The 12,177-nt window shown below is 44.3% G+C and overlaps 1 protein-coding gene across 1 annotated transcript in view; it reads left to right on the top strand.

The window, feature by feature from the left end:
- Positions 1 to 12,177, top strand: part of LOC117005022 (splicing regulatory glutamine/lysine-rich protein 1-like) — a 104,846-nt gene that overhangs the window by 30,745 nt on the left and 61,924 nt on the right. Inside the window, exons 4-5 of the mRNA XM_033076242.1 lie at positions 7,399 to 7,563; positions 9,451 to 9,629. Of these exons, the coding sequence (XP_032932133.1) occupies positions 7,399 to 7,563; positions 9,451 to 9,629 (344 nt within the window). The remainder of the gene's footprint in view (positions 1 to 7,398; positions 7,564 to 9,450; positions 9,630 to 12,177) is intronic.

Genomic DNA, 12,177 nt, shown 5'->3' with positions numbered 1-12,177 from the left:
ATTTTTTGGGGCTTTGAAAAGCAAGTCCTGTGGTGACATGGCACTCCTGAAAGAATTGAGTCAGACAATGGGACTAATTTCACAGATAACCTTATAAACATCTGGGCTACAGAACATGATATTGAATGGGTGTATTATATTCCCTGTCATGCACCAGCCACTGGGAATGTCAAATGGTATAATGGATTGTTAAAAACAACATTAAAGGCAGTGGGTTGTTGGACCTTCAAGCAGTGGCACTGCACTTAGCAAAGGCTACCTGGTTAGTCAACACCAGATGTTCCACTAACTGAGCTACCCCTGCCCAATCAGGATCCTGTTGGATCCCAGAAAACTGGGTATTTTGAACTTTCTGTGTTTTCTGGCACTGACCCCCTGGAGAACACTGCTTTTGACCTGAGGCCTTGGAGACGGCTTCTAAATTTGAGTGAAGTTAAAATTACCAGTGTGTAGTTAAATAGAAGTGTGTGCTTTCACATGGTAAAGGGTTTTAAATTTGATGTTTTATAGTATAGTAATAGCTATGGGACAAGACGGAGGATATTGGATGGTGTCTCTTTTGGCGTTCATCTTCCTTCTTCATGGGTTTCAGGTAGCAATTTCTGGTTGGTCAGTCTGTCACACTGAGGATCATGGGAATCTAGTTATTGGGTTAAAAGGATAAATAATGTAGGTATTAATTCTCTATTGGACTGTTTTGCTTTAAAAGACCTTGTAGCAGCTGGATCTTCCACCTTTTTCCTTGCTTCTAGCAGGTAGCTAGAAGTGCTGTTGAACGCTCTGCACTTTTTGATAAGGTTTAATAAATGACCAAGCCCATACACGAGAAAATCTGTTTCCATCGTGTATTTAATCCTGGCTCTGAGTGAAGGCAGATGAGGCTGAGACAAACCACTAATTAAGTGGTGCAAACTCCCACCACTGTTACAGGATCACTGCATACAGGTGATGGAGAGATAAATTCCCCGTGGTACATATGAGAGGTATGGGAGGAAAGACAGTTTGGACTAATCCTGCCTTGAGGAAAGACAAACCCATCCATGGGATTGTTTTTGCTCAAGGACCTGGTTATACTTGGTGGGAAATGCAGAGGGATGGGGAAACAGTATACCTCAAGGGATTTGACTTTGGGTGAGAACAGCCTGTAATGTTGAATTGCATACATAACACTGGTTGCTGAATGTCATTGTCACTACATGTCATAACTACCATGGATAATGAGAATGGACTGCTCCAGTTATATTAGTCATGGACCAAATGAATTCAATCCATATCCTGGGGGATAGTGGCTACTGAAATAATAATTGTGTTTGTAAATACAGTAAATTCACGAATACAAGCCGCACTGAGTATAAGCCGCATCTCTGGGTGTTGGCAAATATTTCGGTTTTTGTCCATAGATAAGCCGCACACGAATATAAGCCGCTCTGTCGTTCGCAGCGAGGACCCGCGTGCAATTAGTAACAGACCCACGGGAGGGCGGGGTTTACTGGCTGAGCTAAGGCTGTGCAGGCTCGGCCCGCTAGGGGCCGCTGACGGGGCCAGGTGGCCCAGCCCGGTGCTGCCGCTCGGGGCCGGCCGCCGCTGCCCCTGGGCTCGGTCACCCCGGGTCGGCGCTGCCCCGCGGTGGCAGGCAGGGACGGAGCTTCCCCTGCTCCTACGGCAGCGGCGGCGGGCGGGGACGGAGCTTTCCCGCGCCCGTGGCGCCGGCGGCGGGCGCGGACAAAGCACCCCGCCTCCTCCCCGAGACACGGCAATGGCGGCGCGCGCTTCCCCCCCCCTCCCCGGGCCGCGGCAATGGCTGCGCAGGGCTCCCGTCGGCTCCCCGAGCCGCGGCAATGGCGGCGCCCCCCCCCCCCGTCGGCTCCCCGAGCCGCGGCAATGGCGGCGCGGCCCCCCCCGCGTCCTCCCTGGGCCGCGGCAATGGCGGCGCCCCTACCCCGTCGGCTCCCCGGGCCGCGGCAATGGCGGCGCCCCCCCCCCGTCGGCTCCCCGGGCCGCGGCAATGGCGGCGCCCCTACCCTGTCGGCTCCCCGGGCCGCGGCAATGGCGGCGCCCCCCCCCCCGTCGGCTCCCCGGAGCCGCGGCAACGGCGGCGCCCCCCCCCCCCACCTCTCCTCCCCGGGCCGCGGCAATGGCGGCGCCCCCCCCCCCTTTCCTCCCCTGGGCTGCGGCAGAGGAGGGAAGAAGAGAGCTCTCCCGCCTCTCTCCCCGCCCCCCGTGCTGCCTGCAGGGAGCCAGGGCGACACGGTAACACTGTAACAATTGCGAAATGCCGGCTTTTACTGGCCGGTGCTTGGCTCGGCACTCTGGCTGGCACGTCTGGGGTTGTAAATGTCAGAAAATTATTAATATATTAGCCGCACCCGACTATTAGCCGCACTTCCGGGTTTCCACCAAAATTTTTGTCAAATTGCTGCGGCTTGTATTCGTGAAATTACTGTACAGTAATTTCATGACTACAAGGTGCATCCTTTTGACTAAAATTTTGGTCCAAACCCGGAAGTGCGCCTTATAGTCCAGTGCGCCTTATATAATGGACAAAGTTGCAACATTTGCCACCCCGGAAGTGTGAGCTGTGAGCTGTGGGGGGAGCCGGCAGTGCTGCAGCAGCTGAGTGGAGGCGGGCCCGGGGGCACATGGCTGCCAGGTGGAGGCGGGCCCGGGGGCCCATGGCAGCCAGGTTGAGGCAGGGCCTCTGCCAACAACCACGCGGGGGGAGCTGGGGGCAGAGCCTCGCTGCAAAAAAAAAAGTGCGCCCTATAGTCCAGTGCGCCTTATATGATCTACAAAGTTGCGAATTTTGCTGACTCCCGGGGGGTGCGCCTTATAGTCCGGTGCACCTTATGGTTGTGAAATTACTGTATTTATATGTATATATGTGTACAGGTGAAAGGTATTAATTTGGGTAGGAGTAGATGATATGGAATAAGGGCTGGATAATGTCCTAGGTAACCCAAAATGTTATTGTATTTCACATCTATCTGTGCCCAAAATTGTTACTGTCTCTTTAAGACCTGGCAGCTGAAAAATGGACTGGTAGGGCAGGGGCTGGGGGGTGCCCCAGGAGCTTTAGAAGTCAGAGCACTCAGGCAGAGCTCTCTCTTGTCTCTTGCCTCTCTTGTCTCCTGGCATTTGCCACAGAGCTGAGGCAGCGTGGGTGAGAAGGCTCCCCTTTGGGTTTCTTTTGATCTTTTTTCTTTGAGAAGGGTGCTTTGGGTGTTTTTTTTTTTTCTTCAAGAGGCTGTGTTTTCCAGTCCTGGACTGCCTCAAGGTAAATTCTGTGAGTGCCTGACTACAGCTGCAGCATCACACTGAGAAGAACATAACAGCCCTGCTCCATATGGTCACCTCAGCCCACCAGCAGTGCCTGGTTGAAACGGGAAGGCATGGAGTCTGAGTTACCCCAGCCGACTGCTTTCCATCTTCTGTCAAGAAGGCATCAAAATCCCTCCTCAAGTTCTAGACATTGACCAAACTCTAGCCACTGGAGTGTGCCAGCTGCTTTTTGCCAATGGAGCTGCCACCACTGGAGACACAGAGGCGATGGGCTACTGCCATCTTTCTCTCTCCACATGCAATCATCTGCAGAGGGCATCATCTTGGGAGGGCGATGGGGGATGGTGTTACTCATCCATTTTGAGTTTCTCGTTGTTCCTGGGCCATCTGAGAGATTTCAGCAAGTTTGTAACTAGTGACTATTACTGTTATTTTCTACCTGTTACTATTTTGGATTTTTTAAGTAAACTGTTTTTGTTTTTTTTACTTATATGTACTCATATTCTTTTCTTCTTATTGGAAAGGGATTGGCTAAAACTCTTAAGAGGAGGTAACTCATTTTGAAGTGTCCACCTCTTAAATGGTCATAAATCAAGACATTGTAATTAAGTGATTCTTCATTTGTCTCCTTGACCAGAAACATTATTCCCACTCTCATATTCTTAGCTGATACTGATCATAATTCTAAAAGAAATTCCTTCCTTCCTTCCTTCCTTCCTTCCTTCCTTCCTTCCTTCCTTCCTTCCTTCCTTCCTTCCTTCCTTCCTTCCTTCCTTCCTTCCTTCCTTCCTTCCTTCCTTCCTTCCTTCCTTCCTTCCTTCCTTCCTTCCTTCCCTCCTTCCCTCCACAGAGGTCACTATCTGTTTTAAAGGTTGTGGTCCAAGAGGTGTTCTAAAGCGTGCAACTTAGATAATGAAACAGTGGAAACAGTGTATCCAAACTCACCAGTTAGAGGTTTAGGCTGCTTCTGTTTATGGTTCATAACTGTCATTGTATGAGAGACATTGGATGACTTTGAAAATAATTTTTAGTTCACAAGAATGTTGGTGCTTTTTTGTCTTAAAATATATGAAGTAATAATTTAGGTATTTCATTTTAAAACTATGCTTACTCAAATTTCCACTACATAATTGTTGGTAATGTACCCTAAATAATCATGGAATCATTTAGGTTAGAAAAGACCTCTAAGATCATCAAGTTCAACCATAATCCTAACAGTGCCATGTCCACCACTAAACCATGTTCCCGAGTGCCACGTTTACACATCTTTAAATAGCTCCACAGATGGTGACTCAAACACTTCCCTAGGCAGCCTGTTCCATTGCTTGACAACCATTTGGTGAAGAAATGTTTTGGAATATCCCATCTAAATCTCCCCTGGTACAACTTGAGGCCATTTCCTCTCGTCCTCTCACTTGTTACTTGAGAGAAGTGACTGACATCCACATCACTACAACCTCCCTTCAGGTAGTTGTAGAGAGTGATAAGGGCTCCCCTGAGCCTCCTTTTCTCCAGGTTAAATAAACCCAGTTTCCTCAGCCACTCCTCATAAAAGACTTGTGCTTCAGCCCCTTCACCAGTTCTGTTGCTCTTCTTTGGATGTACTCCAGCATCTCAGTGTCTTGTCATGAGGGGCCCGAACCTGAACACAGTATTAGAGGTGTGGCCTCACCAGTGCTGAGTACAGGGGAAGAATGACTTCCCTAGTCCTGCTGGTCACACTATTCCCGATACAAGCCAGGATGCCATTTGCCTTCTTGGCCACCCAGGCATGGGCTGGCTCATGTTCAGCCAGCTGTCGACCAACATCCCCAGGTCCTTTTCTGCTGGGCAGCTCTCCAGCAACCCTTCCTCAAGGCAATAGTGTTTCATGGGGTTGTTGTGACCCAAGTGCAGTACTCAGCACTTCACCTTAAGGAATCTCATACAGTTGGCCTTGGCCCATCAATCCAGCCTATGCATATCCCTCTATAGTACATTCATACCCTCCAGCAGATCAACACTCCCAGTCATCTTGGTATTATCAAATTTGCTAAGGATGCACTTGATCCCCTCATCCAGAGCATCCAGATGAAGATTGATATATTAAACAGGACTGCTGTAATAGTAGTGTTTAGAGATATGTACTTCTAAACTAACCATCTATGGTAAATTCACTTTGTTTTTATATACAGTAATTTCACGATTATAAGCCGCACCATTTTGACTAAAATTTTGGTCTGAATCCAAAGTGCGGCTTATAATCAGGTGCGGCTTATATATGGATAAAGAACAAAAAGTTGCTGTTTTAGTTTGGAGGACAGGTGTCTGCTGAGAAAGGCAGGAACTTCTCTTTGAAATGGAGAATGTAAACCCCCTCTCTCCAAATTATTATAATTTGGAAATCAAGGGGCTTTCAGGCAAAAATATGGAAATTAGGAATAACAGTTCTTTTCTAGGGAAATTAAAATAGAAATACAGTACTACAAAGAAACAAACTCCAAACCCTGACAAAGTCAGAGTACAACCTGACACCCCGTCAGGCAGGGTGTTGGTAGCAGTCCCATTAAATGGTGGTTGCAGTCCTCTTGCAGTGACAGATGTGATTCAGTTGGAGCAGTGCTCCTGCAGAAGGTGCAGTTTCCCTCTGGAGGTCCAGTGGTGATGTGGAGAAATCCGGTTTTCCACTGGAGTCCAGTGGAGAAAGGGGCTCCCTTAGTGTCCCAAAACCTCTGTTTTTATCTTGGTAAGAAATGTTGGGCTCTTCCCCCTGGCTGGAGCAACTTCCAATGGGATGCAGTAATTTTATCAGTTCCACAGTGGGACTCAATGGGCCATTAGCAGACAATGACTCCCTGGAGGAAGGACGGGGTGTGAAAAGATAAAGAACAATGCCCAACTTGTTTTCGATGGATGGCCCATTAGCAGATTATCTGCCATTGAGATAAGGATCACTGCCCCCACCCTCAACAGATGGTGATAGAACAGATACCTTTTATCATACTCTGTATTGTAACATGCGGCTTATAATCAGGTGCGGCTTATATATGGACAAAAAAACAAAAAGTTGCTGAAACCCAGAAGTGCGGCTTATACTCAGTGCGGCTTATAATCGTGAAATTACTGTACATATTTAATAAATTATCTGTGAATTTTAGAATATCAAAGAGGAAGTCAAGCTTGTATAACTTTAATGAGTTGACCTTGGCTGGGTGCCAGGTGCCCACCAAGCTGCTCTATCACTCCCCAGCTGGACAGGGGAGAGAAAATAAGAACTCATAGGTTGAGATAAGGCGGTTTATTAAAGCAAAAGTGAAAGTTTGCATGTGAACAAGAAAAGAGAAAAAAATGTTTATTCTCTACTTCCCATAAGTGAGCGATGTTCAGCTGCTTCCCAGAAAGCAGGGCTCCAGCACGTGTAGCAATTGCTCTGGAAGGCAAACATTATAAATAATGAATGCACCCCCTTCCTCCTCCTTTTCTTAGCTTTATATCTGAGCTGACATCACACGGTATGAAATATCGCTTTGGTTAATTTGGGTCAGTTGGCCTGGTTGTGTCCTCTCACAAGATCTTGCCCACTCCCAGCCCCTTGATGGGGGAATGTTGAGAGATAGTGTTGATGCTCTGCCAGTGCTTCTCAGCAGTAGGCAAAACACTGGTGTGTTATCAACACCTTTCTAGCTACCAATGCAAAGCACAACACTCTGAGGGCTGCTATTGGTACGTGAACTCCAGCTCAGCCACACTGAGTACAATAACCCTCTGTTTAATAATAAAAGGATGATTTCAAATAGAGTAGTTTTGTTACATTAAGAAAAACTACTGGTGGTTTGTTGAGAATTTCTAACACTTGTTAGAAACTTTGTTTGCTGGAAAGCAAGTTGTTTTTTTGGATGGAAAAAAATTCAAACCAGGAACTCTACAGATCAATTTAGTAATAATTTTAAAGTGACTTTTTTTATAACATTCCCCAAGAGAAATTTCAGTTCCCAATTCTAGGACCTTGCAGTTTAAAGTCTTACCTATATTAATTAGATTTGTTTTTACAGAAATGCACAAGGAAGGCAAGTATTAAAAGGTGAAGTGTCTCCTTCCTGTGCTTGGTTGCAAAGCATATCCTATTTTTATATTTTCCAGCTTGGTGTTTCACTTGGCACTTTGGGGGCTATACCGGTAGCAGCACTGGACCCTAACATTACAACACTGGCAGAAATACCACAGCCACCAATTATGGGGAATGTGGACCCATCCAAGATTGATGAAATTAGAAGAACAGTCTACGTTGGAAACTTGAATTCACAGGTAGCTTTTTTTGGTTTTGTTGGCAATAATAATGGAAGATACAGAATTGTTAATTTGTGAATTACAATCTTACATTTTAAGAGTTTTCATTAGTTGATGCCAATAGAAGTTTACTAGAGATATTTCAAATTCTTAAATGCTCTTTTGCCAATCAGATTAGACCAGACTGTTGGAATTAATTCTAGCAGGAAACCAGAGAAATCACACTCTAGCTGAATTCAAGAAACATTTATGATTGTGAGTGTTGATCAAATGTCCAGCTGGGTTATATTAGCTGAACAATCCCTCAGAATTTGTGAGAGCATGGTAGGTGTCCCCCACAACACTCTGCAGTTGCTTAAGTGCAGTAAGAAGAAATGATTTTTTCCTAGTAGAAGTTGCAAAATTACCATAAATATATTTGAGTTGCTCTGACAGGAAAGTTGGGTTTGTCAGAAATTTCTTTTTCAGCAATTGATTGAATTGATTGAAAAGCAATTTGATTTTGACTCATGGAAATATAAGTGCAGTAATTTCACAATTATAAGCCGCACCATTTTGACTAAAATTTTGGTCCGAAACTGGAAATGCGGCTTATAATCAGGTGCAGCTTATATGTGGACAAAGAAGGAAAAGTTGCTGTTTTAGTTTGGAGGACAGGTGTCTGCTGAGAAAGGCAGGAGCTTCTCTTTGAAATGGAGAATGTAATCCCCCTCCCTCCAAATTATTATAATTTTGAAATCAAGGGGCTTTCAGGCAAAGATATGGGAATTAGGAATAACAGTTCTTTTCTAGGGAAATTAAAATAGAAATACAGTACTAGAAAGAAATAAACTCCAAACTCTGACAAAGTCAGAGTACAACCTGACACCCCGTCAGGCAGGGTGTTGGTAGCAGTCCGATTAAATGATGGCTGCAGTCCCCTTGCAGTGACAGATGTGGTTCAGTTGAAGCAGTGGTCCTGTAGAAGGTGCAGTTTCCCTCCGGAGGTCCAGTGGTGATGTGGAGGAATCCCGTTTCCCTCTGGAGTCCAGTGGAGAAAGGGCTCCCTTGGTGTCCCAAAACCTCTGTTTTTATCTTGGTAAGAAATGTTGGGCTCTTCCCCCTGGCTGGAGCAACTTCCAATGGGATAAAGTAATTTTATCAGTCCCACAGTTGAACTCAATGGACCATTAGCAGAAAATGACTCCCTGGAGGTAGGATAGGTTGTGAAAAGATAAAGAACAATGCCCTGCCTGGTTTCAATGGATGGCCCATTAGCAGAATATCTCCTGCTGAGACAAGGATCACTGCCCCCACCCTCAACAGATGGTGGTAGAATTGATACCTTTTATCACACTCTGTATTGTAACCCAAGACAGTTGCCGACACCCGGACGTGCGGCTTATAATCAGGTGTGGCTTATAATTGTGAAATGACTGTACTTTATTTTTGGGGTTTTTGACTGCCAAAGTAGCTACTAGCGTATAAAACTACTATTGATCACAATAAAATAAAATAAGCTTGAAACTAGTAGAAAATAAGATAAAAGTGAAGTCTTGTAATACTGCTTCAATTTTTTTTAGTTGATCAGAATTCACAATCATTATCTTGGACATAGGTGTATCATCAGTTATTTCAAATAAGTTGTCTGAAAACTGCAAAATCCTGTACAAATGCATTTTTAACCTAGATATAGGACTTCAGGGCCCATGATTGCACTATTTTTAATTGTAATATATTTTTTTAGTTTAATGGAAGAAAAAAATACATTTCTCTTGTAAAGTGTAACATTACTAAATTCATGTCACCTGTGTAATGATGATGAAATATCTTTTCCAAATCTGTAGCTGTTAGATTATCTGATATGTTGGATAAGTGGTTTTCATTATATGTTTTACTTCAGCTGAACTCTTTAACTCTTTCTAGACTACAACAGCAGATCAGCTGCTTGAATTTTTTAAGCAAGTCGGAGAAGTAAAATTTGTGCGAATGGCAGGTGATGAGACACAACCAACACGATTTGCTTTTGTGGAATTTGCAGACCAAAATTCTGTACCTCGAGCTCTTGCCTTTAATGGAGTTATGTTTGGAGACAGGCCACTGAAGTAAGAAATTAATTATACATATCAATACTGAACGAGAGATGTCTTAGTATCCTTATACATTTATGACTCGTGCAGGAAACTGCTGTGATTAGTATTTTTTCAATGTTAGTAAACTGGAATGCTTTTATGAACTCAAATCTCAAGGATGGACATAACTTTTTTTCCAAGAAGAATATGGTTGGCATTGAATAAGATATTTCTACATCCAATCTTGATTTGGTGAATGCCATAACAATGAGAGAATCTGCCGAGTCTTTTGCACTAATGTTTTGGTTTAGTTTAGATTTGCTAATTTTAATATATTTAATTTTTGTTGCAAGATAGGATTAGGAGCAAAATCAAGGTAGACTTAAAACTTAAAAGGGTATAAATAAAAATTTTATTAACAACACAGAGAAAATAAGAAATTCAGGATAAAATTTTTTGACTACTCTCTCCTTCCCGCCACTTTCTACATTTTCTTAACAACAGTATACAGAGACATTTTAGTCAGTCTTTCACTTAAGTATTTTTTTTAGTTTGCTTCAGGGAGAGGAGTTTCTTCTTGTTCAGTTATAGGGATGTTTTCCAAGACAAAAATAAAATTTTTTCTTTATTTTTCATGGATAGCAGCCACCCAGGAAAAATCTGCAAATTGTGAAACTTTTCTTATTTTCACAGCCTTCCCAGAGCTGTGTTTGTGGACCATGTTAAACTCATGGGGTATTACTCTTCGAAAACAGAGCCCAGCTGCCTTCCCCCAAGCCGTGTGGGCAGGTGGGGGGGCTTTGCTGTGGCCACGTTGGGGGGGGAGAGGGCTAGGATCTTGGTAAAGGGCCTCTCGTCTTCCCTGGTCATCAGGGCCACTGGCTGAAAAAATGGGGCCCTGCGGTTCCCAAGTCTACCCCTGCCAAGCCCGGGCCGCATGGGGGGTGTTATAGATAATAAATGAATCAAGTCAAATTAAAAAGATTCAAGAAGCAATTTTTATTTTTGCGACCAAAATACGGTTTTTGATAGCCACAATCAAAAAGGACAGTGCCGAGCCCAGGGTCGGCGCTGGGTGAACACACACGCTGATCTGACCTCTATTGCATCGGATCCCCCTGTGTTCACAAATGCTGTCCTGAGCAGTCCATTTTTATATAGTTTTTCTGGCCTGGAGCAAAAGTCCTCTTTTCCTGTTGTGGATTCCCATATTCATGTAGTCTCCTTTCTCTGCAGTGGACTGGACAAAAACAGTTTCTGAGCAGCAATGAATTTTGATGTGTGCAGATTTTGGTTTACTGGAACTGGGTATTGAAATGTAGGTTTTCCTGAGGACCCTGATTATCTTGATTGATGGTGATTATCGAGTACTCATGGCCAGGGAGTTTCCTGGACTGCCTCATAACAAGTCACCTCCATTGGGGCTGGTTCTATTAACTTGCTAATTGTGGTTTTGTTAGCGGCTGCAGTGCTGGAATTTCTTGAAGCAATCTTTTCTCCTCGCTGTGGCTCAGTGTTCCTAAAGTTATTTTATTAAATTCTTTATTTATACAAGCATGATTCATCTTTCATAAAACACGAATTACTTTATAACATATATCACAATCCCTCCCCTTCTACATAAACATATTAATTCGTCTTTCCTTATCCCTTTCCCTTAATCTTCTGCCGATTCTCCACTACTATCCCACTCTTCTAGTGATTTTTCCTGACAATCTTGATAAGTGAACTTATCCCTTTTTATCTTTTCCTTGAATTTTGCTAGTGCCTCTACTGCATTGGTCTTCACCTCTTTTTCTCCCAATTTCATTATTTTGGACGTTCTATTACCCACTAGTCCAGAAGCGAGTTCTGGATCCATAGGCATGGCTGCTGTTTGTATACCTTGCACTACTGAGTGTATCAACCTAATAAAACATGGTATCAGACAAGGTAGAAAGATAATTCCAGTTACCGAGCAGAGTACAAAAAACACTACATTTTCCCACCATGCCCCCTTGAATAACTGGTCCCACCAAGATGCCTGGAGACTGGAATTCCATTTCTGTACAGGCAAGTGTGCTACCTTTTTTATTTCTGCAGCAAGTCCCCTGATAGTTTCTCCATAATCGTCAATTTCTATACAACATTCTGATTCATTGAACTTTCCACAGACTCCCCCTTCTTCGGCTAAGAAATAATCCAATGCTATTCTATTCTGATACACAAAACCCCGCATCTGGGAATGCTGTTTGGCCAATAACTCGAGGGCATCCGAAGTGTGGTTTGACACAATTCCTACTACTGCCTGCAGCCTTATCAGTCTGTTTAATAGGTAAACCGGAGTTCTGTATCCCCAACTTCCATCCTGTGCCCATGTTGCAGGGCCATAATATTCTATTATCCTTTCAGCAGGCCATTCTTCCCCTCCCCAAGTTTGGCTGCCACCCACATCAGGAAGTTTCCCTTTTAATTCCCTCTTTTCCCTATTCAAGGTCTGGTAGAGACGTGCCCCCAACAACCCACTGTCAGATTTCAGCAGGGTAAAGAAAACAGGCTGAATCATCCCCAGAGTGCATGACCCTTTCCATTTCCATGGTAA

This window comes from Catharus ustulatus, chromosome W (genome assembly GCF_009819885.2).
Source record: "Catharus ustulatus isolate bCatUst1 chromosome W, bCatUst1.pri.v2, whole genome shotgun sequence".
NCBI lineage: Eukaryota > Metazoa > Chordata > Aves > Passeriformes > Turdidae > Catharus > Catharus ustulatus.
The sequence above is the reverse complement of the archived record's forward strand: the minus strand, read 5'-3'. Positions and strand labels throughout refer to the sequence as shown.